This window comes from Manacus vitellinus, unplaced genomic scaffold, assembly GCF_001715985.3.
Source record: "Manacus vitellinus isolate BGI_N305 unplaced genomic scaffold, ASM171598v3 scaffold_8_pilon, whole genome shotgun sequence".
Classification (NCBI taxonomy): domain Eukaryota; kingdom Metazoa; phylum Chordata; class Aves; order Passeriformes; family Pipridae; genus Manacus; species Manacus vitellinus.
Window position 1 is genome coordinate 7,372,876 of NW_021940864.1, and position 26,039 is coordinate 7,398,914.

The 26,039-nt window shown below is 36.6% G+C and overlaps 1 protein-coding gene across 2 annotated transcripts in view; it reads right to left on the reverse strand.

Annotated features, from left to right (window-relative positions):
* SPATA17 (spermatogenesis associated 17) overlaps positions 1 to 26,039 on the reverse strand; it is an 88,820-nt gene that overhangs the window by 338 nt on the left and 62,443 nt on the right. For both annotated transcript variants that reach the window (XM_029965132.1, XM_029965131.1), the window contains one exon: positions 21,022 to 21,163. In XM_029965132.1, the coding sequence (XP_029820992.1) occupies positions 21,022 to 21,163 (142 nt within the window). The remainder of the gene's footprint in view (positions 1 to 21,021; positions 21,164 to 26,039) is intronic.

A 26,039-nucleotide genomic window follows, 5' to 3' on the forward strand; every position in this document is an offset into this window, starting at 1 on the left:
TTGAGTACAACTCCTGGCCCTGCACAGGACCATCCCCAAGAATCACACTAAGTGCATGAGAATATTGTCCAAATGCTTCTTGAACTCTCTCAGGCTTTGTGCTGGGACCACCTCCCTGGGGACCCTGTTCCAGCTCCCAGACACCCTCAACCGGCTAGAGATGCTTTGCCTGATGGCCTCCCGGACAGGGTTGACCCTCCTGGCTGTCAGGGCACTGCTGACTCAGATTCAACTTGCTGGCAACCAGGACCCCCGGGTCCCTTTCTGTAGCACTGCCTTCCAGCACCTCATTCCCCAGTCTGTCCGTACATTCATGGTTGCCCCACCCCAGGTGCAGAATCCGGTACTTTCCCGTGTTGAACCTCATACGGTTGGTGATTGCCCAGTCCTCTAACTTGCCAAGGTCTCTCTTCAGAGCCTCCCTGCCTTCAAGGGAGTCAAGAGCTCCTCTGAGTCTTGTGTCATCTGCAAACTTTCTTATTATCCCTTCCAGACCTGCATCCAAGTCATTTATGAAGATGTTGTATGAATATTACTTTGAAGAAGAGCACAAGAATTTATTTAATTGAAAGCAACTGTAAGTACTGCAAAAATTTCCTTCTCTAGAAATTAGATTTTATAGTCTTTTGCAAATTATGGTATTCAAAAGTGTATTATCCTCCTTGGCAACCAGGCAGGTTAAAGACAGCAAGAAAATCATGCTATATTTTAACTTTTCTACCTTGGTTAACATTAAAACATGGATATTAAACCAGTTCCATATGAAATGGTAAAAAATAAATATATATAAAATATGTATTAGTGGAAACAAATTGATTAGGAGTCCTGACAAGCAGGGTGACCCCTGAACACCTTTTTTTCTAGGCAAAGTTCATGGCTATTACATTCAATTTTTTAAAATGCAAATGCTTGCAAATCTAAATTCAATAAGAGAAATGCAAGAGACCCTGTGTCTTAAGAGTACAATGTCAATTCAGAAAACAAGCAAGAAAGTAAAATAAACTAAGTATTCTAACAAATTTTGATTTTGCTACTTACTAATAAATGCCCATGGTAAATTACTGGCAAGTCCATGCCCATTTAAGATCAAGGTTTTAAAGCATTTTTAATAAAATTATTTTCTTGGACTGTGAAATAATGAGAATAATATAACAATAGAAAATACTTGGTTTGCATTAAAATTGTTTTTCCTTTCAGAAAGCAACCTGCCACAGATGAACTCTCAGCTTTCCAAGATCTGATGATACATTTTTAAGAAGTTGGTCTGAGCACTTCCTACTGTTTTCTATTGTCAGCATAGTGCTCTGCAAAAGTGCATGGAACTGCACCATCTTGATAATGGGTCTGAGGCTATGTGTGAATGAAAGCCAAAATTTTTACCTTTTCAGTGCATTTCCCAATTTGAAAGGTTGACTTTTTCTTAAAAAGAGAATGAAAACTCTTTTTTTTTTTTTAATTACATGAAGCCAAATTATTATTCTCTGGATAATCTGGATTTAGCAACTTCACAGATCACTGTTCAGCTCCATCTCCACAAACAGAGCAATTCTGATGTCTGGTAAACTTCATGTAAACACTGACAGGGCCCACTTGAGTTTCATCTGCATTGCATGTTGCCAAACTGTGACCATATAATTTCTTATATCTCATATTTAAATTTGTTTGGTATGATTCTCCCAAAATTCTGGTGCAGAAACCTAAAAATAGCAAAGTAGAGATATACATTCAAAATTAAATACTCCCTGTGTGGCGTGAAAGTGAATACTGTCCCATTCTTAAATGATTCACAAGATTTACTTTTTAATGTTTCTCTATGTCTTGTACTGACCAATTTCTTCCTCAACAGAAACAGTCTATTTGCACATTTTCATATTAAGCTTTAAGAATGGCACAGTATTTTATTTGTCAGTGTCTTTTTGGCATCACAAGCACCTTCTTACTGAAGGAAAAGCTGTTCACATAATTATTATAAAAAATATGATAGTATCTCCAACACAGCTGCAAATGGTTTTCTTCTAAAGTGAAGCTAGTTATATTTAATTCAGTAAATTAACCAGATTAATACTGTTCATGAGAATGGAAAAACAACAAACTATTTACTAGTTGCTGAGAAAGCAAGCAGATAATCCAGCAATAATTTAGGATTAAGCAGTAATTCAGAGCAGAATACATTATCCTCTATTTTTAAAATAGTAAGTATATTTTGAATTTACACGCCAGACAGTTAGGTACAGTTTAAAAAATAGTGAACAGTTTAACAAGTGGTGAACTTGGGGTGAGACAGGGAAACCAGCAAAAAGTGTGCACCCTCCCATATCAGGATAAAATCAGGAATAGTAAGCCTGAGCACTGAAGAAATCTTCATTTGGTGGAGCAGACGGCTTTTGCTATTAGGATGCCTGGCCAAACAAAAACAATTGGCTGCCAAAATTAGCTCCTTGGGACGATTTAGAAGCCTTTGAAGTGAATAGTGTTTTTGAGCTGGAACTAAGCCCAGGTCCAGCTTCAAACTCAAATCAAAATGACAAAGAGGAAATTTTCTGTGCCACACGCCCCCTCAGTGTAAGATTACTTTGGTTTGGCAGCTGTACTGTTTATCTTGTTATTTAAAACTATTTCACTAGATACTCACAACTGAGCATTTAAACAACTGGCTCCTATTATGACGACAGCAGTTATGTTTGACCACATTTAGAAAATATTACAGAATCTGATGGATAAATAAAAGCATTGCTGGCTTTAGATTAATTAAAGAAGTTTAGGATATATACTAGATAAGTGCTGCACAGTATGTATATAAAAAATAAATATCTTTTTAGGAAAATAACCTGATGTTTCTGTATTTGTGGATACAGATTTTAATCAGGTTTCAACAATGAGATAAAGTAAAGCCTGAAAATACCATCCTGCCTTGCAAGATCTACCTCACAGCATTGAAGAGAGTCTGTGACACTGTTCCATAAAGGCAAAGGAATTGGAAGCCAGGTTCTCACGTCTACCTATTTTGATGGTGAAATGACAGTTCAAAATGTACAGTGAAGCACCACAACGCACTGCTCATTGATTCTGGCAGGCTGCCAGGATCACCTTGAATTTAATCTGGTTGCTACATAGCACAGAAGGTATGAAGTTATGTAGATAATCCTTTTGAAGAACAAAGGTTGTGAGTGGAGAAAAAGAGGCTTCTTCAAAATTATTTTCACCATCAGTCCCTCATTGTTGGTAGTTGAAACTAATAAGCTTACAAATATAAATTCACATATATTGATGTGACTGACCCCACTGGTTTTGCAGTCTCAGGATCACAGCAACATAGACCTGAGCTTTATGGAATTTTTCCACAATGCATTCTTAAACCATGCAACCTGTCACTAGTGGGGTTCTGTGGTGCTCCATCTTAGGCCCTGTGCTCTTCAACATCTTCATAAATGACTTGGATGCAGGTCTGGAAGGGATAATAAGAAAGTTTTCAGATGACACAAGACTCAGAGAGCTCTTGACTCCCTTGAAGGCAGGGAGGCTCTGAAGAGAGACCTTGGCAAGTTAGAGGACTGGGCAATCAACAGCCATATGAGGTTCAACATGGGAAAGTGCTGGATTCTGCACCTGGGGTGGGGCAACCATGAATGTATGGACAGACTGGGGAATGAGGTGCTGGAAGGCAGTGCTACAGAAAGGGACCTGGGGGTCCTGGTTGCCAGCAAGTTGAATCTGAGTCAGCAGTGCCCTGACAGCCAGGAGGGCCAACCCTGTCCGGGGGGGCATCAGGCAAAGCATCTCCAGCCGGTCAAGGGAGGGGATTGTCCCGCTCTGCTCTGCACTGGGGCAGCCTCACCTTGAATACTGTGTGCAATATTGGGCACCACAATGTAAGAAAGGTATTAAGCTATTAGAGAGTGTCCAAAGGAGGGCAGTGAAGGTGGTGAAGGGCCTTGAGGGAAAGCCATATAAGGGGTGGCTGAGGTCACTTGATCTGTTCTGCCTGGAGGAGACTGAGGGGAGACCTCATTGCAGTCACAATGATGAGGGGAAGAGGAGGGGCAGGCACTGATCTCTTCTCTGTGGTGACCAGTGACAGGACCCAAGGGAATGGCCTGAAGTTGTGTCAGGGGAGGTTTAGGTTGGATATTAGAAAATGGTTGTTCCTCCAGAGGGTGTCTGGGAGCTGGAACAGGGTCCCCAGGGAGGTGGTCCCAGCACAAAGCCTGAGAGAGTTCAAGAAGCGTTTGGACAATATTCTCATGCACTTACTGTGATTCCTGGGGATGGTCCTGTGCAGGGCCAGGAGTTGTACTCAATGATCCTTGTGGGTCCCTTCCAACTCGGTGCATTCTGTGATTATTCTCAGCATCAGAGACCCGTAGTTCTAAGGACCAAGACCTATTCTTAAATTCCCAAATTAATTTATTATAACACTTCCTTTTTAAACTTGTCAAGCTTTGACTCTTTTCACTCTAGTAAATTGTAAGTGACTCAATTTCAACTGACAGAGCTTAACAAGGCCTATGGACCCTTTTAATACATTTGACTACTTGACCGGCGTGTGTTGATCAGTTCAAAACAATGCAGGCAGAAAAGGTGGCATAAAGCCTTCAAAGATTTGTCTCAATCAGCACACTGTGATGTCATAGATTAGACTTGTCAAATGGTCACATAGTTTATCTTTGGAATGTTATTAAAGCAAATTCTAAAGACATTTTTCATCTGACTATGCAGACATACATAAATACAGACCACATACAAACACTGGCAAATGAACAAGACCTTGTAGACCTACGTATCAGCTTGAAAGCCTTTGAAAATGCCTTCCATGATATTCTAGAGATATATTTGCACTAACAGTGTTTCTTTCAGAACAACTTTGAGAGTACTGTGTAATATCCTGTAATATAAAAATGCAGTTTGGAATGAGATAGGAATTACAATTGAATATCTTCGTGGAAATTTAATGAAGTAGAAAGTCAGCTGCTTCAGACCAAAGCAAGAATAGACAAACAGCAGCGGCATATCTACTCACAGATTCCTGCGTACACATTTCAGGTAATTTTGTATAGCAAATCTCTCAAGTCCATAATAATTATGAAGCTGTTAAGCATGTGATAAACTTGGAACAATAAGCATACAATAAACTCATGATATCTGATTTACAGCATAGCACAGTCTTTCTCTGTAATGACAAAATTTGATTTGGCTGCATAAATAGCGATTTGGTTGCGTAAATGGAGATTAAAGTTGTATTAGGTTGTAAAAATGTAGATTTCCTTCATAGGTTAGGAGAAGTAACATGTTCAGAGGTTTCAAAGATAAACTGTATAATGAAAAGTATTCTCTGTAATGTAAAGTATTCCCTCTATACCAGAGATTCAGAGCATCGAGTCCTCTTCTGAGTCAATCTAAAAATACTAAAGACACCGTATAATTGCATTATTTCAACTATGGCACCATGCGCTGTGTAAAAAGTAAACCATTCCATGAAAGGTTTGGATCTCAGAAAAACTCTCTTGTAGTGCTGGAATTATATCTGTTGCTCCTATAGAGACCTACAGGTCCCCTCTGTTCTTCTCTACAGAGAAAACCTACTCCTTAGGTAACTTCTTTTAAGAATCAGTGGCGGAAAGAATAACTGAAAAGTGAGCACAGTTGCTGGAATCATAATTCCATCTTCATGCTGCCGAATAGTAAAATCAGGAAACAAGTCCCTTTTCTTTACTTTGAAATCAATATACACAGGTAAACACCAAGACTTTAGAGCAGTGGAAAATTCTGCATAAACATCCATGCAGTAATTACGTTCTTAGTGCAGTGGTAAGCCCAGTGAGCAATCTTGCTTTCCCACAAAGAAGGGAGACACCTCATGTGCACAACTCATTTGAAAACTAAGCAGTACTGCCAAGTGTCACTGTCCACAACCCCATCTGTTTAACACTAAGTGGTCATATTTAAGTGTTCCCTATGATCCTAAAGCTTGCAGTAGTAAAATTAGAGTTTTAAATTGAGCTGTCATAGTAAGCTTCCTGACCTACAAATAGCCACGGAGTTCTCTAACAGTGAAGTAAACTAGAAGCAGCAAGCTGTTAGACAAGTAAAATGTTGATCCAGCTAACTTTTATTCTCAGCAAATTTATCAATACTGGTTAACAATACTTCCAACTAGTACAGGGCCTTCTGACATGACAAAATGAGTGTAACAACCCATTCTGTCAATACAACACAAATGTCATTTCAAGTGCTCAAAACCCACTAAGCTACCCTAAAAAAGATTGATTTATCTGCTCCAGTGTTTCTTTGGGGCAAACTTTTCTCACAACTGAAACCAATTAGTGGGCCTGGCACTTGTAGTGCAGAATGTAGGTCAGCATCAAGTAATAAAAAAGTATTGACTTTTCTCTGTCTGTAAGCAGCATGAAAGGGGTGCCATGGCCTTGTCGTATATGAAAAGAGCTCCATTAATTTCACTTATTTCAACCAGGGCTGTCAAATACTAATGCTTCTATTGCACTTTTCACACAAAGTACATTGACACCAATCCTGGCCTCAGTGTAACAAGTTTACAATATTTCAGTCAGTGAAAGGGGTACTATAATTTTTAATTCCCTGTTGTACATTTAGTCTCTTTAAAGCAGCACTGCTCATAAGACCTACTGAGAGATATGAGTTGGGACATTAATAATGGCTACACACTTCTTCCCATGGGCAACAGAATCTATTTCTTGGGCATAGCTTCAACAGCTAATTAGCCATAAAGTTCAGGACACGGTTGTTTGGCATAACTGTTTTTGTGGCTGGTGGGCACAGACTGCGAATTTTACTTTCTGCCATGGAGAAATAGCCAAAACCTAGGAATAGGTCTTCCATGACTTAAGGCTATAAAATTGAAAAACTAATGTGTTAACCAATTGGGTCAACTAGCCCCTTCAAATAAGAGATAATAACAAAAGCCTGGATCGTGCCTTTGGGACTGGATCTCATTGTGTCAGACCAGAGGTATTGACTTCCAGGGAAAAGTGTGCCTAATCAGAGTTCCCTGCAGCACAGTGGACAAGTGACCACTGCTGTGATGCAGGGGGTAGAATTACACGTTTCCCTATTCAGCTTGCCAGCACAATGCAGAGGAAGAGAACAAGGAGCCATCATCTACCTCCTTCTTCAACTGTCAGCTACCACCACCAATCCTAAAACCTCCAAATTTTGTTCTATTTGGTAAGTGTAACAAAGTTTTCATGGAAGCATAGGTTATTTTACGAGCTTCTCCATATTGTGGATAGACACAGCAGAGGTCAAACTGACCCAAAATGTTATGACCCTGTTGCCCTCCATTCTCTGCAATTTGCCTTTTAAATGGACTTTTTTTTTTTCCCAAGAAAACTTTATGGTTCTTATTGACAAGCTTGAGGGCTCTGAGTGTGATGTCTACTCATTCCCTAATTACCTCCTGCAAATGCAAACATCACCAACAACAATAAAACTCTTTGATTTAAAAAGACTGGGTGACTATGGTAGAAGGCAATTTTCTACTTGCTTTAATGACTTTGTAAGTCTTACCCTTTGAATCAACTTGCTATTAGATCTTAAAATAAAATGATATTGTATAGCCATCATGAAAGACAACTTTATAACCTTCTGTGTTGCGCTTACATCAGGCAAGTTTTTTCTATTTGTTAGTTTTAGTCTTTTATTGACATTATGATAATGTGTTGTAAAAGAGAATCAGGGAATTATGTTCACAGTAGGAAATTTAACAACACTATTTTAATATCCTATCTTCCAAACAGAAACAGAAAGCATTAATTGCTACTTAATTTATGTAACAAACATTTCATTATTTTTTACACAATTTTTTATGGAGATTTATAACTATCACTGACTCTTACACGTTTCATCTTTTGCAATTAAAAATGAGAAAGCCAAACTCAAACAGTGCTTGCTAGAAAACATAAAATATTTCTAATTATGGTTCATGAGTTTGAAAAACCACTGACCTGATAATCATGCAGGTTTAGATTCTTTCTGCATGATGTGTCCAGTACAAGCAGAACAGCCCCATGTGCTCCCCTGTGGCAGCCTGACATGGAAATTATAACTCCATTCCTTCCTTTCTCTAATATTTGGAGAAGGAAGTTCTGCTACTCATCTGTGCTCACTACAGTTTGCTTTCTTAGCTCAGTAGCTAAACTGTGCTAATTTGTGCTTTGGAGATAACTGGAGACAACTGGCTAACACAAGTCAAGCTCTAAAACTTCTTGTCCTCATCTGTTCAAGGTAGTAGAGGATGTGTTCTAATATTGAAAAGAACCTATCTTAGCTCCTGAGTGCTAAGAAGCCCACCATACCCTTTCACAGCTGCACAAATTAAGCTGTGACATGACAGAAAATAATGATGCTCTTCAGAATGCAATAGTTTGAGCCATTGTACAAGGAAAGCACAACTATTCCTAAATGAGTAAGATATTCTGTGATAGCTGTGTTCATTAAGGAATACAAATGTGTCAGCCCTTGCTGTCCTTTCTCACAAGAGAAGGCAAATTATCTCTTGGCTTTGATGGAAGTTTTGTGTAAGGAAGGACAAAGGAATAAAGGGGAAGGATTTGGTCCAGTAAATTACTTTTTCCTGTAAGTATTGCCTCTGTAAAATTAACCTGGGATCTGGAACTAGGCTGTCCTTTTTGTCATGTGTAATATAACCAGCAATGAAGATTTGTGGCCCAAATTTGCATTTGTTACATTTACTTAGTACCCTGCAGTCGTTGTTGTCCAAGGGGGAGGAAGGTTGGAATTCCCAGCTGTACCCTCTAAGTTTATTTATTCCATTTATTAATGATCTGCAAGTCAGGAACTGTTTGGTCCTTCCTCTCAAGCATGGACTAGCTTTGCAATACTTTATAAATACATTCACCCTTATAAATTACTGTTCATATAATTAATTTATGTGTATAAAGCTAATCTACTGAAGAAGAATAAGTCACCTTGATGAAGTCACTTTTCAGGTACTTTTAGATCTATTCAGAGCCAGTATCAATATTAAAAGTATAGTTTGCCACACAAAGTTACAGTGTGTGCTGTACCATACTTCAGGCAATGTTATGGAACAACATCACCCAAATTCTATTCTGAAGGTCTGTATTTGAATCAAAATTGCCAAAGATAATATTCTATTTTTTCAACTATGTAGCCTTTTTCTACAAGTAAATTAAATTAAGAAACCAATGTGAATTTCTCCACAAGCTATTTCATACTTGGATACCCTTGAACTTTACTGAATCTGGGCTAAAAAACAAATGTGCAGTTGAAATAGTTCAATAAGTATTCAGAATCCCAGGAGGTGTTTATTTGCTATTGTCATGCAAATGTCTACTTCTTGCAGTGTATTTTAACAAAATGTTTTTGAAGAGGGGGGTAGAAGTTCATCTTAATTTATTTAAGATGTATAAATAACATTGTCAAGAATGAAAACACTCTGATGAGAAATATATAACCCTTTTGTGAAGTTATTAAATCTGAGGTGGAGGTATGCCTAACACTACATTCCTGTGTACAGAAAAATACAGTCTTAAAAAGCATCTGATGAAAATAGTAATGGACATATTTTTACCACTTTACCATTTACCATTTTAAACCAACACACACTCTGCTAGTAACAAGACCTGTATTAGAAAGTACTGCACTTTCTAATAAGCATCTTGACTTATGCCATTTATAAGCTGCTTCTTTCATTGTCTAATCTGTTCAACCACCACATTCTCTTTCCAGCTGAAAATAAGCCAGTGCCAAGTGCTGACTGCCAAGACAAACTCAGAACCACTTTTAACCTGCTAGACTAAAGACAGAAAATGTTTAACCTGCCAAGATCAAGTTGCAACTTTCTCTAACTTGCCAAAATCATGTCACCAAGAGTTAAGGAGGAAAACTTCTGAGTTGAAATATTCAACTGAAAATATTTTTTATCTTACCGGTTTCAGTTATGTCTTTTTGAAGGGAAAAAAAAAGTTGTAATCAATTAACAATTAACAAAATTAATTAACAAAAAAAAGGCACATTGATGCACTGTATTTCGCTTCTGATATGCAGCAAAAACAGCACTCCAGTTAGATTTCATCTGCTTTCACACTGTTCTGGATGATGTTTCCAAACCTGACTGCTTTCTGTGATGAAATGACCAGATATGCAGATAAAAGGAGAACAGTGGATGATACTGTCTGGCTGAGCTTTAGCATGGCTTTCAATCTCCCAGAGAATCCTTTTAACCAAGTTGGTAAATTATAGTCTAGATGTGCAGACTAATAGATGTAATAATTGTCTGTAGTATCAAGTTCAAAGGGTAGCAATGAACGGTTTGTACTCTTAACTGGAACCTGCATACAAATGTATTTCCTCAGGGGCTGTCTTGGGACCTATCTTAATACCTTCATCAGTGACCTGGAGGTGGAGATGGAATGCACTCTCATCAAGTTCATGGATTACACCAAATAACGGGTACCATCAATACAGTTGAGGGCTATCATTCAGAGTGATGTAGACAGGCCAGAGGAACAGCCGGACAGAACCTTACAAAATACAGTATGGACAAATGCACCTGGCACAGACTAACCCCAGAAACTAAGCAGGTTGAAGGCTGACAGGCTGAGTTGCAGCTCTGCAAAAGAGGACCTGGTGGTCCTGATGGGTAACTGGCTAAACATGAGTTGGCAATGTGCCCGAGTACTGATGAAAGCTGAAGAGAAAAACAGCTTTCCTCTTTCAGAAATATAAGCTACCTTCAGAAGAGATTGAAATGATCAAACAGGAATATTTTATCATTTTGCAGGTAGCTTACTTGGCAGGTCAGCTAACACTAGAGAAACTACTCATCTCCTATCCAGTGTTTCCAAATGCTCTCATTAATCAATAAAACTGGAAAAAAAAGCTTATAGGTTAATACTTTCTGTCTGTATTTATTCGTATGTGATAACATATCTTTGCTGTGTGACATGTTTTCAATGGCACTTTTTCGCCCATGTAAATCCACCAGTTCTTTGATACAGTTCAGGAATAGCATCAGTTACAGTGATTATTCACTCAGGTGCCACAGATTTGTTTTGGCATTGGCATGAAGCTAGTTCTGACAAACTGCTGCTGATCAGAAGCTTTAGGAAGAGAAACAGTTTATATTTAAAGCCAAACATTATTTCAGATTCAACAGTGTCCAGAAAAATGAAATGGATTACACGTATTAGCACAAATTTTAAAAATAGATTGTTGAACAATTCAAAGACTAAACCCATGCTGTACTGGTTCTGATATGAATACATGCTATGTATACTAACTGTAAGACCTTGTGCAAAGATATTCTACGCTAGTGCATAAGCAAAAGTTTATTTAATTTTTCAGCTGGATAACTTCCAAAGTAAATTCTACACTCCGTTGTCCATGTTGAGGAAAGAATTTAGCCTTAGACTTTAACATCTATGCCTTTAATATCTATACAGAACTTTCAATGTATAGCCGAATATGATTATATCTTATAAATGAAGAGGAACTGGGAATTTTTACAACGTTTTATATGCTAATTTATTCATTGACAGTGTAGTAGCAATATAAGTTATACTGTAAAGTTTCCCATACTTCTTTCAGGACTTCGGATTTGAACTGAAGTGTGGAAATTCTTTAAATAGCAAGACATTTTGGTCTTCCTTCTGCCAAAGGCTTGGGCATCTGCAAAAACTACAAATCATGCCAAACTCTTTGAGTGATATATGGAAGGCCACAATCCACTAGGAAATAAGCTAAGACGAAGTCATTCATTTCATTTAGGTCCTTCAGTGGGATTTGAACTATCCAGCCCACAAACCATGTCTCATGAGATTGCAGTGTACATCCAGCCCACAGTAATAATGATTCATATACATATATGTGTATATGCTTTATTGCTACCTTTAGCTGGATTAAAAGCAATATATCAAATTTTATATTTCTGCTTCTTTTATTAGCTTTCTAGCACTTGATCAGCTGATAGAGGCGATAATGAAATGTTTTTTTATAAACTGGAGTTTGTAAGTCCTGTCCTGAGAATGTAATATTTCAAAAAATAGCCTAAGCTTTGGGGAAAAAACCAATTACAGAAACAGCATTAAAAATGCCAAGCACTGGGCAGAAGCAATTCTGGATCAGTTTAAAAAAGTGATTGATGAAACTCTAATCTGAGCTGAAGGAACAGTTTCACGACAAGCTGTGACCATTCCACACACTTCATTAGCTGCCATAATTAGCCTGGTGTTTCAATTTGTTAGAACTGGTGGGGACAATTTTACTCAGAATGCAAACATCAAAAAACAGGGTGCCTCAGACTTCAGAAGAGGCTGATGAGAAGCTTTTCTAGTCTCTGTTAACTAAAAGATTAATTACAGCTGATGGGAGGCTGTACTCTGATTGTCACTCTGTCTATGTGCATTACTTTTAGCATTAGAAGAAAGACATGGTTGACACTACACTGCTCAATCAAGCAGCTTTGCATCAGTGTATAAAGTCTGTTAATATGCAATGTTTTTATTGTTTCTCTTTTTCTTTTTTCCCCCCTAAGTTTGAGGCTCTCATACCTAATAAGTTATATTTCAAAGGAGCAGAGTATTTGGTTGCTGATGATAAGCACTTACCACTTATGCTGCCATTCCTTCATAGAACTACAGGTGAGAGATCCTAACGTCTCACAGCTACTAGCTGGGAATATTATTAGTTCCTATTATCACAGTCAAAATATAAATTTCTACTCAAATAGTCTCATTATGAAAAACAAAACCATTACAGTTGTGAAACGGATATTGCGTGTATCACAGTCTTCATAACATATCCCCTCTACTTGAGGTGTGATTACTTCTGTACATTAACTCAAAGCTCGTAAAATTATTATATGGAAGTGAAGTCTGAATTTGAAGTGCAAAGGTTCTTTCTGAATAATTCCATAACTTTCATTCTAGAGCATTAACACATGGTAACACACCTACTCATAAAAAAACTCCTTTCAGTTTCCCTACATATATTATGCTGAGATCAGCAAAACCTGTAAGAGAAGAAAAATACAGTTTATCGTGATGGAACATCCTTTTAACCTGAGTTTGTAAAGGGCATGTGGAAAGCAGCTCTTCATTACATTAAATGAATAAACACAAAAGCGTATTCCAAAGTGAGTATCATACTACTATTTAAAATGGGACAAACAAGTTCAGAGTTGATTCATAATACAAATTTTGAAGAAAGAACCAGTAGATACTTACGTCAAACCATTAAGACAACAAGAAGTCTGTACTATATACTGTGATGTCTCATTCACTCCAATGAGTGCACAAAGCTTTTACTGTGATTTTTCCTATTCAAGGAAAGTAGATTACTCTAAAATCCATTTTCCTGCACTGAAGTCCTACTGCTCTGAGAATAATCTACTTTTACTCTCTGGAGAGATCATCAAAACAAAAAAAAACTTACATCCTTTCTTTCAGCTCAGGCACATACCTGGTATAATCTCTTAGAATTCATCCAGAACAACTATAGATATTAATAGCAGTTGAATTATACATCATAATTAGTCAGTGTAACAAAATCTGTAATTCACACATCATTTCAAGATGCAACAGTCTGTAGATCTAAGTGTATCTTGCAAGAAAGCCATCAGAATATTTGTCTCTGATCTTAGACTTCAATATTGTAAACTCAACAGCAATGTGCATCTAAAGATGAGGTTAAAAAAGTCTATTTTTCTGTGAAAATAGGTAACACTATTTTTCCCGGAACATTCTTTCTAAATAGCATGTATTTACATATTGATTATATTCATTACAAGGCAAATCCTTACCTGATGCAGATTAGCCTAGCTCCATGGATATATCTCAATTATGCTAAGTGCTGAGGATCAGCACTCATACCTGCAGTTTTCAACAGTTGTATGGACCATGTAATTCTTAGAGGATTGTGAAAAGCTTTCCGTTACTTTAATTTTAACTCTATTTAACAAGCACAAACAAGGTCTTGGTGAGTATTATCAAATAATAAGTAGCCTGCTTTTGCAGATAAGTTTCATAAAGAATTTTAAGTGACTTCAAAACATAGCCTTTTTAATTCAATATTGTGGCAAATTGAATTGAGTTGAAACACATTATGTTTGACATACATATAAAAAAATCTACTCAATTCCAAGAATACCGAACAGCCTATCCAAAACCGACATGAAAAGGCAAGGCCAAGCATTTCCCATTTTAGTGTGAGGATTTTGAATTCCAACAAATCATACCCAAATAGTCAAAAGCTAAACACAATATAAACAATTAGGTGTAACTTCAATCTTTCCTGTTTAGATTAATTCATTTTTTTTTCCATAAAAGCTCTGCCACAAGTTACTGTAATGTACTCTAAGCAGGTACTGAAGGAATTGGTCAAGATACTCTATTTCTAAAGTGTTTCTGATTAAATAAGAAGATTTAAAATGTTTAAGCAATATGTACAATGGGAATTATTTAGAAAGCTTAAATATACATACATCTCCCTCAAAGAAATATTGCTTGAAGTTAACTCTTACTAAAAAATCAAGATTTTCTTTTATACCACTAACATACAAGCTACATTATTAAATGAGGAAGGTAGGCGAAGCAAGACATTTATCATCCAACAGACAAATGACACAGGATTGCTAGTTAGACAGTATAATAAGTACCATCTAATTTTCTCTTACGAATCAATTTATTCTTCAAAGCCTTGGATCATCATCAAGGGACTGCATTTTCCCGCTGAGAAATTACAGAACTGAAAATCAGGTTTTATAAAATATTCAACTAGTTGCCGACAAACCCTTACAAATAACCACTAGAATGGATTTGATTAGATGAGTGGTGACAGTATCTCTTCTTATGCAAATAACTGAATGGTTTGACTCTTCTCAGTCATTACTTTGTAGCATTCCTTCAAAATCAGACCCTGTAACTCCTCAGTAACCTCCACAAGAAAGTGATTTCAGCCTTCCAGTAATCCACAGATTTTTTTCTGCATTTAGTTAAACATTAGCCAAGGATACATTTTGCATGTTTTAATTTCCTCCACAGCATTAACCATCTTTCTACAAATAAGAAAATAATTTGAAAGCTTGCTGATAGTTAATAATCATTAATAATCATATATCAAGCATAGCATTTTTTAAAGGCAACCCAACAGTGTTGACTTTAAGGATTTTCTCAAAGGAAACAATCTACACCTTTCCAGTGGGAGTACTGAAAGTGATCATCATAACAAAGTGTATTTCTGTAAATATGACACAGTCATAAGGGATCTGGAAAGATCATTATGTCAACTGTCAAAAGTTGAAATTGTCATTTGCTTTCCTGGAAGACTGAATGGGTGAATCTTATAATAGATATTTCATTCTAGTCCTATGAATGAGAGGTAATATCTGGTGTTTCCACTGTTGGACATGACATACTCCTGCCTTTTGTAACACCTTTCCTTCTCAAAAGTACATTCTGACACTTGCAAAAAAAAAAAAAAAAAGAAAAAAAACCAGAAGTATTAGTTTCAAAAGTGACTTTAAGATGTTACCCAGTTTCAAACCCCAGTTTTGTTACCATCTGCTTATTAAGCTGGACTGTGATATTAAATTGGGCAACACTGCTCTTTTTTCAGACTATCTACCCTGGTAGCCAAACACCTGAGCTCCAAGGAGCTCCCAGCTCTGGAGTAATGCTGCTGAGGGAATCATCCTATATGGACACAGGGAATTATTCAAGTTGATTTTCATGTGAAAATGCATCAGCGTTATGGCTCACGATGGTTGTTCTGAGAGCAGAAAATATATGCTACAGGGTACAATAGACAGAATTTTCATGAATAGTATAGGATGCATTGTTGTAGGACCAGATCTTTGGATTTAAATTACTTGGTTTGATGCAGGACTCGGGACAGGAAGAAAAGTGACAGAAAGAAGCCTCTTCTGGGAAACAGATAGTTGATAACTCAAACTAAGGGTCCATTTGGAGCATCTGAGTAGATACATCAAGTCATGCCAGCAGTAATAACCATACAGGAGCCATGTCATTGGCCAGGGATTGCTGGAGTGCAACACACTTGGCAACAATCCTTATTATCCGTGACATGGCTCATGAGGAAACCGGTACTGTAACAAGCAAACTCGTACAGCTCATCTAATAATTCCCTTCTGGCTGCCACATTGTGTAAGCTCTGCATTGCCTAGGAAAACACATTGAGGTTGGATTGGGGAACTAAGTCTCTGATATTCACAATACGTGCTAGCTCTTCTATTGTACGTCAGTAACTTAGTTCTGTCACAAAGCATATTAGTAAATATGGCCTTTAAAGTTTTAAAAGGTAATAAAGCTGATAGCACAGATGCACATTCATTAGCCAATATCACACTGTCTTAGAAAATGTTCTTGGATAACCTTTTTTTTGTAATTAAAATGAAAACAAGCACAGTCTGAGCAAGAAAGAATTTAAAACTTCACACATACATTATTTTTATTCTCAAGTCCAATTACTGGAGGGTTAGAAAAAATTGAGTTGCGGCGAAATTTAAATAAATTTCAATACAGTCAGGGATGGAAAAGCATGAATAGTGTATCAAAAATTCCCTCATACAATGACATCATCCACTAAACACATGACTGTTATATGTTGTGGTCCTAAAGGAGATTAAACTAATTTTCAAACAGAAAGAATCACTTTCCCTCTCTACAAGGATTTTTTTCTATCATCTGTTTTCTCTATTATCCCAGACTGAAAATCTGTCAGTTCTTGGACAAAGAGCCAAATTTACACCTGGTGTAAACCAATGAAATTCTATACTTTTCATTATACTTATGTTGTAATATTCTTTATATAAACTCTGGTTTAAAATACACTTGTGTTTATCTGTTATATATGTAATGGTTTAATTAAATACTTCTGCAACTTCATGTAATCGCAGTTGAAGGTAATCACTGTTCAACAAAATAGACTGAAGCTCTTGATTGCACCTTTATCTACACTGGCTGAATTTGAGCCTGTAATTCTCTGCCTCTGGTGACAAAGATGGAAGTGATACAATTTATATATGGAACAACTATTGCCTGCTCTACACAGTGCAGTGTGAAAATGCCAGTACTGTTGACCACAGCCCTATTTCGGCTGCTCCACCAAAAGTAGAATCGTGTTGGTGGTGAATTACAAGGGCTATTTTTCCTAACCTAGGTAAGACCATGACAATCAGAAATATTGAAGTTGATATTTGATTAACACTGGCAGTACTCTGTAAGTGATTTCCACTCAACGATGTCTAATTATTTAACTATTTCCTGTTATTAATGGAATGAAACAATTCAAAACAAACAGCCAGGAGGCTGTTTTGCAGGAAGCTCGTAAACATCAATCCATACATGTAGAAATCTTAAAATTTTATCAAGTTGGCCTGTTGAATTTGAAAGGCATATTTTATCCCAATCAATGCATAAAGGTAAAATTATCCATAACTAAGGCATGTTTCTCTGCTGTACAGTTCAGCTGTAATGATCCCCACACACTGCACTTGCACATCAATTATGATAATCATAATCACGGTCGTTAAGCTGAATGTTCATTATTATCAGGATGCTGGTGACAGCAGATTCAATCATCGGGTGCAATGGGCAGGCAGTCACAGTCCCACCCAAGTTTCTGCAGACAGCGTTGTGCCACATTAAATCTATGATGTGTTCCACATCCCACTCCATTCCAAGAGCTGTAGACGGTAAAGGTCAACTTTATGTTCTGTGCAATATGCTTAGGTTCTCTAAATTAATTCTTTGCAGTCCTGGGTATTTTTATGCTTTGTAGATAATAAAATCCTGTTTAGGGCCAAAATGCCTGTGCAAATAATGAAACAGTGATTCAGTTGTACTGTAATTCACCTATAATAAGGCATCAGAGGGAAGAATCTATCAGAATGGAACACCTTAAAATATCACTTCCTGAACTTTATAAATAAGAAAACATTAAATGCTGTCATTAAAGTCAGTTTTCTAAAATGCATATGCAAACTAATTCCAATACTGATTAAAGACTGTAAGCTACCATTTCTGCTTCAGTAAATATGAACATATGTGAGTGTTTTGACAACCGAAAGATTATAGTTAGTGTATTTCAATCCTTGACTGCCCAGCTACATTGGAACCTATCATTGTAGTTTAAATTCATAATGATTGGTAAATTTTTTATATTGAAACATCTCACATAAATTCTATCAAAGGCACTTCCATGTATTTAGATATACAATGTAAAACCTAAAATATGCAAGCAATTTTATTTTTTACAGTGATTTACTGAGTAAACTAACTAGATTCAGTTTCATTAGAGGTATTTCCATTTCTTGTTTATTTATAATGAAGAATTAGAATAGAACAGTTTTCCCCTTAACTCAAACTTCTTTGAAATGTAAACAGAATGAGATAAAAATTTTCAGATTATAACTAGATGAAAAAAAGAACTATTAACTTTTCTTCACATAGATATGGTAATTATTATGTTTAGAGAAAGTCTATGCTAATACCCTTTCATTTTCCAGAGGAAATATAACAAGGCAATATTTTTCATTGTTGTTCATTTTGCTTCTAAAGTAATTATATAATTTACATACTAATCTTTTTGTGACTTGAATTAAAATGCATACTCAAACACATGAAAACCTCAGGAAAACACAGTTAGGATGTGCTCATGAACATACACAGGGTCGTTTTATATGTAATTTTTTAAAAAGCCACCTAGTATCAGCTAACATCAAATAATACCTCAGCAGCTCAGAGGGATCACTGATCCACTACCACTGAACTGACTCTTTGGAAGAACTTACACAGTCTTAACAGCAATAATAAGGGAACCTGGTCTAGCACAAGACTGTCAGAAGCTGAATACAGATCATGGCAGGGTTATCAGCTACACAGGCTGTAACAGAAATTGCATCCACAAAATATAACCTCATGGGAAACTCAAAGGAGGGTTCCATTCAGCAAATGGAACTCTCCTTTGTGTTAAGCAAAGTGTTAAGCAAAAATCTGCTTTTTTCTATTTTGTTACATGCCCTTTAGTCTTGTGATTCATTAGAACAGGATACTTTAGTTCATACCACTGATATATTCAAAGTTTTCATATAGTTTAGAAATAAAAAAGCAACAGAGTTCTATCAAATTTAACAGTTATGAAAGTATGACCTCACACCTGCCTATAGGTCTTTTTCCATTAAATTGCAGTAAGGAGGTGGAATTTTTGGTTTTCTTTTTGGTTTTTTCCCTGATAATAATGACCCATTAAAGTAGCAGGTAGGTCATAAATAGCTCTTTTCTCCTCTTATCTCTCTGTTTGGGTAAGCGGCTCCTAATGGAAGCTTCATATTGATTTAGAATTGGGGTTGGAAGGCTGTATGTCATGTTGGGTTAATGTATACAGCTATTCACCTCCAGAGATTTAGGTTGATATCTATCCAAGATCACAAGTAAAGTGAGTCTAGTTCTTTCAGTGAAACCCATAATTTATATATGTGTCACATGATACACAGTATAAATATCTTTACTTTTTTTTATATCATCATCTGAGCCTGATCAAGAACTGCTAAGGACTAGAAAAGGAAGTCTTTACAGGACAAGAGGAGTACCAGCAATAAGACATTTAGGTCCTTTTTATATATCACACTTATGCTGTGGGACTTCAGCCAGTCATATCTTCCACTTATTGCTTTTGAAAGACAAATTCAGATCTTTTGTTTGAACATTGACTTCTATGTGCAATGAGGTATAATTAATGCATGTTAAAATACCAAAATTTTACTCTGAGCTCATTTTTAAAGCTTCAAATTTAGAGAAATAATTCTTTATAAAAAAATATTCCTTCTGAAAATAAGATTCCTTGGAATTTGCTGGGGCTAAGCTATTTCCAGGGAAATACGTAATCATATCTTACAAAATCCCAGAATTATAGACATTGGAAGAGACCTCTTGAGATCATCCTCCTACAGCCCCCCCTAGTGAGCTAAAGCAGGTTGCCTAGGACTGTGGATATGTCCAAGAATAGAGATTCTTCAACCTCTTTGGGCAACCTGTGCCAGTGCTCTGTCACACCCACAGAAAAATAGAAAAAAAAAATTTTAAGAAGTGTTTTCTTGTGTTCAGCTGGAATTTCATGTACTTCACTTCTGTCCATTGCCTCTTGGCCAGTCACTGGACACTACTTAGTCTGAAAGAAGCTGGGCTCCCTCTTCTTCTTTCCCTCCTATCAGATGTTTATACATTTTAATAAGATCTCCTCTGAGCCTTCTCTTTCCAGACTGAAGAGTTCCAGCTGTCTCAGTCTCTCCTCCTACAAAAGATGCTGCAGTCCCCTTAACTATCTTGGCAGAGGGTGCAGCACCGAGCCACAAAGTCCATTATCTTTCTTGTACTTGGAAATTTTAATGTGATTATGATACCTAATGTAAATAAGCACAATGCAAAACACTACACAAAGTCACGTTAGAACATGTTCTGAGAAAAATTACCTCTTGCAGCACTACAAAACCAGAAATATATGAGATGCTCCTGACAAAGCAAGCAACTTAATGAGATGATCTTAAGAGAAAAACAGCTATTCACTAGTTTCAAGATTTTTTTCAAAGAATGTAAGCAGTAAAATACTTTGTTGTTTTAGTCTGGTTTTCCCATCATTTCCTGAAGCTTTATCTTGATATCCAACAGTAAATATACAATCTTTCTTAAATCATAAAAGGCAATACTAATAGAACAAAACTTAGTGAAACGTACATAACTGAAGCTGTACTTAATCAGGCACTTAAATTCTGATCTTGTAGGTAGCACAGGTGTTAAAGTTCCTCAAACTGAACTTACCAGAGAGTCAAGGAAATCTGACATCACATCAGCTCTATGTGATTTTATAACATGCTAGAAAGAATCCCATTGGAGTCTGTGATCTCTGGATCAGACTCAAATTCACCTAGTTCTAATAAAATAGCCATCTAAAAAAGTAAATAATTCTTTGATTTTTGCAGTGACTTACCTTGTCTGCTATCCACTTATTAGGATATACTTCTCTGAAATGTTTGGTTCCATAAGCTTCTCGGACATATTTGCCTGACTTACAAAGTGATGGCTCATACTTCTCATCCTCATTTTTATGATATGAAGAAAATGGCAGGAATCTGAAATTCAAGAATATTTTAAAAATCAGTTATGCTCTTCTCTAGATGCCACAGGATGGATGTAAATAATGGATAACAACGCTGCAAGAGGTGACGTGCAGACACGTTACTGCTATTTTTCACTATCTTCTTAATGTTTCCCCTTGGTATTCTGAGAGGATTACTGCAATTTCTCCTGTGGCTTCTTTCAAGTTCAATTTGGAGCGAAGAGATATAGAGCTTCAATAGGATAAAATGATGACTTTCTGTACAAAGATCTAACTTGGTTCACTTGCGTTACTAGATTATTACTTTGTCTGTATCTGCACTAACAATTGGTGTGACGTGAGGAACGATCAGGGTTCAATCTGCTGGGATCTGCATCTTGATCCCTCAAACCTTAGCAGGCAGTGCAGTCTGTGCCAGCTGTCAGTGGCAAGCACTCACCACGCACAAGGATGGATATCACTTTTGGAGAACTTTGCATCCACATGGTAAGTCATGTAGGCTCCCAACACACAACCTTAACCTGATCATTCCCTCAGGACATAAATATTTCAAGCATACCAGCAGTATAAGCATAAACCAAGGCAGACTTGCACCATAAAGAATCCTCCCTGTACCTTAAACCAGGTATGCATCTTTTGACATCTGTTAACCATATTTACCAAAATCTAGCAATTCTAAATTAGAATTTAAAATTTAGCAGAATTCTCTCATTTAGCAGAACAGAAACTTTCACATTGTCTGTCGGATATTGGCAGACCACCAAGCCAAGAATTCTCAAATTGTGTACTTTACTCTTAAGTTATAATTATGTCATAATCAGCAGTCATTCAGAGTTGGGTTCTTTCATCTTTGGTCATACTGATGATGGACTCCCTGCTTATACAGTACCAGTGAACAGTGAAGCTCCAGGTACCTGCTGGAAGAGGTTTTCAGATGGATGTCCCTAAGTGTCATGGACAACTACAAGTTTTCTGGGTAGGTTCCAGAGCAAACTGCATGAAGGAAAGTGAAAAATGTCTTATATATAAAGTATCTGCAAGATCTGCAAGACACCCTCCAAAGATGTCTTAGTGACATCTATTTTAGTTTGCAAGAGAGTCACAAGAGTGAAAAAGTAAATTTTACTATAAAGTAAAATTCTACTATAAAGTAGAATTGAGCTTATAATTGCTGGTGTTCTGAAAAAACAACATGCATTTTTTATTCTAGAAGTGCAGGAAAAAATATTATATAGTGAAATTGGAAATATATGCTTCAGAAGTTTAAAATACCAATTTAACTGCCATGACAACAGGTGTAGTTTTTCAGCTGAAAGTTTCCCCAGCCAAAAGTTTTTCAGAATCCAGAGTCCCTACCTATAAGAGTTAGGGAGTCAACCAAGTTCTTGATAAAAATGTGGATTAAAATAACTTTCTTTGTCTCTCAGCTGATACAGATTCAGAAAATTATTTATTGTGACTAATTGATTCATCAGCAACTGTTAGAGTGTTTTCCTAAATTACATTTCTTTCTTTGTAGTTCATAAAAAGAAACTATTTAGAATTTTATCAGCTGTATCAATTTATTCTATCAAGTGCCACAAACAAATATCATGTAAAGTTAGTGAAAGGAAAACACTGAGTTAGCAGACTTTTAAATAATACAAAGCTACAGTAGCATGTGTATACCCATGGGAAATGACACCCTCACATAAGACAGATTACGGTACTTGTAATGCTAATTTGCACATGGGATGGACATCACACACACACAAAAATTAATGTGGCCCCAGTGTCCCAGAGAATACATTGAAGGTGCTGTGAGCCGGCTGCTCCACTTGCAGTTTTTATCACTTCTGAATTGCATTTTAATAGTACATTTTTCTTTTGTTCAGACATGAAAGAAAATTGGCTTTCTCAGGGGATTGGATAGCTGAGAAGACAAGGCTTGCAGTTTAGGGATTTGCCCATATATGCATAGAATTTAGTTGAGCCATAGCATTCATAATTTAATATGAAAACCATGTCTGTAAAATTTACACACAAAATGGTAAAAAAAATTTGAGGAAAGTAGAAGTAAATTATTATAGTTTTCCCTACAAAATTTTCTACACAGAGGTTTTGATTTTACTGTGGATCAGTTAATCTTTGTCTTTTTGGCAACCAAATACTCAAAGTAATGTATATTCTACTATGATTCTGAACAAAAAAATACACAAATTTTAACACTTTGAGACACAAGTAACAGTATGTTCTACATTCACTTTAGCACAAAAGCATTCTTCTGCATTCTGCTGCATATCTCCTCTAAGATCATTAACTGGAATATGTGCCACACAGTCTGGAATGTGTGTCTGTGGTTGAGTAAAAAAAAAAATTAAAGGAATGAAAGGAAGAACATTGAACAATAAAAAATATTAAAATTTAAATACAAAAAATAAAAATATAATAGGGTGTAATGGTATCAAGCAGAAGCTTTTTCTTCTGTTTATAATTCTGCAGTCAGTCAGGTGGGAAGATCCTTATAGCAATAATGCTCTAACTACAAGAAAGGATCATATGCTTGTAAATTCAATGTCTGTTTAAAGTAAGTGAGACTTTTCATTACTCTACGTGAACAATTAATTAAAAAAATTTAAACAATTTTTCGTGTTAAGCAGGGTAACCAAATTAATGGGAGTCATACAAAAGTCATTATACCCCCACAACCAATAATAATAGTAAAAAGTAATAGCACTGCAAAACATTTCAATAATGGTATTATGTTCTCTAGCTCTGTGTATAAACCTGACACAGCTTTTCCCAAAATTAATGACAGTATGTGGTCTGATTGTGACAGAAGAGAGTGATGGAAGGAGAAGAAAATTAAATCCAGACAATGTTATGATATCATTATCAACTGCACAAGTTTAGATTTCAATAGTTTTCTTTCCTACAAAGGTTCACTCATTATCCCTTCATTTGAGTTTCAGCTTTTCCTTGTGATTTCGGTGAAAATTCAGAAATTCTTACAGATTTTCATTACACATGACAGAGACAGAAGTAGCAGGATCAAAGAAGAATTAAATACCACACAGATATTTTATCATGCCATAAAACATAGTCAGTATAAGCTGAGCCCTCCCAAAAGTTGATGATTCAGTGGGAGGTGAACTTTCCCTGGAGAAATAAATTTAAAAATTAAAAATTATTTTATTTTTAAATACCACAACAGCCTGAATGAGATATGCGCCAAAAAATATATTCAAAACAGAGGGAAAGAGTTGGAACCAAAAATGAAAAACTATCTCAGGTTCTACAAATTGCAGTATCACACATTCACAACCTGAGGGAGGAGGACCAGGACCAGGGCTGGCAGTGTCACTGGTAATGAAGGCCAGCTGCACTGTTGCCAGGACCACACTATATTGAACCTAATTAGCATAAAAAGATCTAGAAGCCCTCACTTAGTAGCCAGTGGAGGACCTGACAGCTGCTAGTGGTGTGTATTTAGATTTCAAAGACAGCCTTGATATTTGTGGTTAACAAAACCAAAATTTACTTTCTCTCTCCCTTCATTCATCCTATCCTGCACCTTCCTTCTACTATTAATATCATCTTTCTAATCCTTTTCCGCCCCAACATGTTAACATGCCCCCTTCCATGATTTCTCTTCCTGCATTCCTCACCTACCACTTCTTCCCTCTATTCTGTCTCTTTTATTGCAATCTCTCTTACTATTGTGACAGGAGATGGAAGAGGCCCGTTTGACGCTGAAGGCTTTCCAGCTGGATTGACAGAGATGACAGAAGCAGCAGCAGGTACTGGTTTCCAGAGTTTACAGCAACGTGAGAGGAGAGCACAGCAGCACAAACGGGGGGGAGGATTTGTCAGGTCCATCATTTACTGCTGGGCAGCAGCGTCCCAACGCTACATGGTAACTACCAGTGGGACACAGTACAGAGGCAGTAACTTTTTCTTGAATTTAAAGGGCAGCAAAAGAACAGAGTGGCCCTTCAGCGTGTTCTCTGAATCTGCCCAAGAGGCAAGATCCCAGCAGTCTAGCAGCGCAAGCATGTAATCCTGTTTCCAGAAATGCTTCAAAACATACTCAGGCTGCTGAGAAAGAACTGTCAGATCTACCGCTAGGCTCCCACACACACTACACTACCAGGGCACAGTAAGAAATATAAAACCCTGAATACTGCTTATGTAGTCTTTCAAACTTTCACATTTGTTGGTACTGTACATTTTTATAATCTAGTAGTAAAAATACCACCAAAATATTAACTCGCTGTGTGACAGTGTTGTTAAATTTTGATCTAAAGTGTTTCTACACAATAGCAATTCAATTCCTTGTTGCCTTGATTTAATTCAAATCAAACAATTTCATCTCCCTTTAAAGAACTCCACGAACAATTAGCTCCACATAAACCATGTTTCTCTACTGGGAATCTGGGAATACTTTATCTTCTTCTTTTTTTCTTTAATAAAACATGAAATTAATTTTAAGCTTTCAAATTTGGATCATACCTGAAGCAATTTTTTCATCAAATCCAACAGTGTCTATCTTTTCACTCAGGGTACAAAGAAAGAAGCATAATGGTTTTCCATAGCAAAACAATTGCAGCAAGTCAGCCATTATTTAGTTTATAATGAGTGCATATTAAAATCAAAGTGTTAGATACAAAAATAAAGACAGAACATTTTACTTAACATATCTAGTCACATTATCTTTAGTGCATTCTTTTTGCCATAAGAAACTTACTTGGGTGCATTATTACAAATACTGTTTCTGGTAATATACTAAATACATACCTTTTCAATAAACTATCAATCACTTTTATCATAACATCAGTAAATCTAAGAATCCTCTGGCTATTTTTACTTAACCCCTGTCTGTGATAATGTACAGTGGAAAATAAAACCAT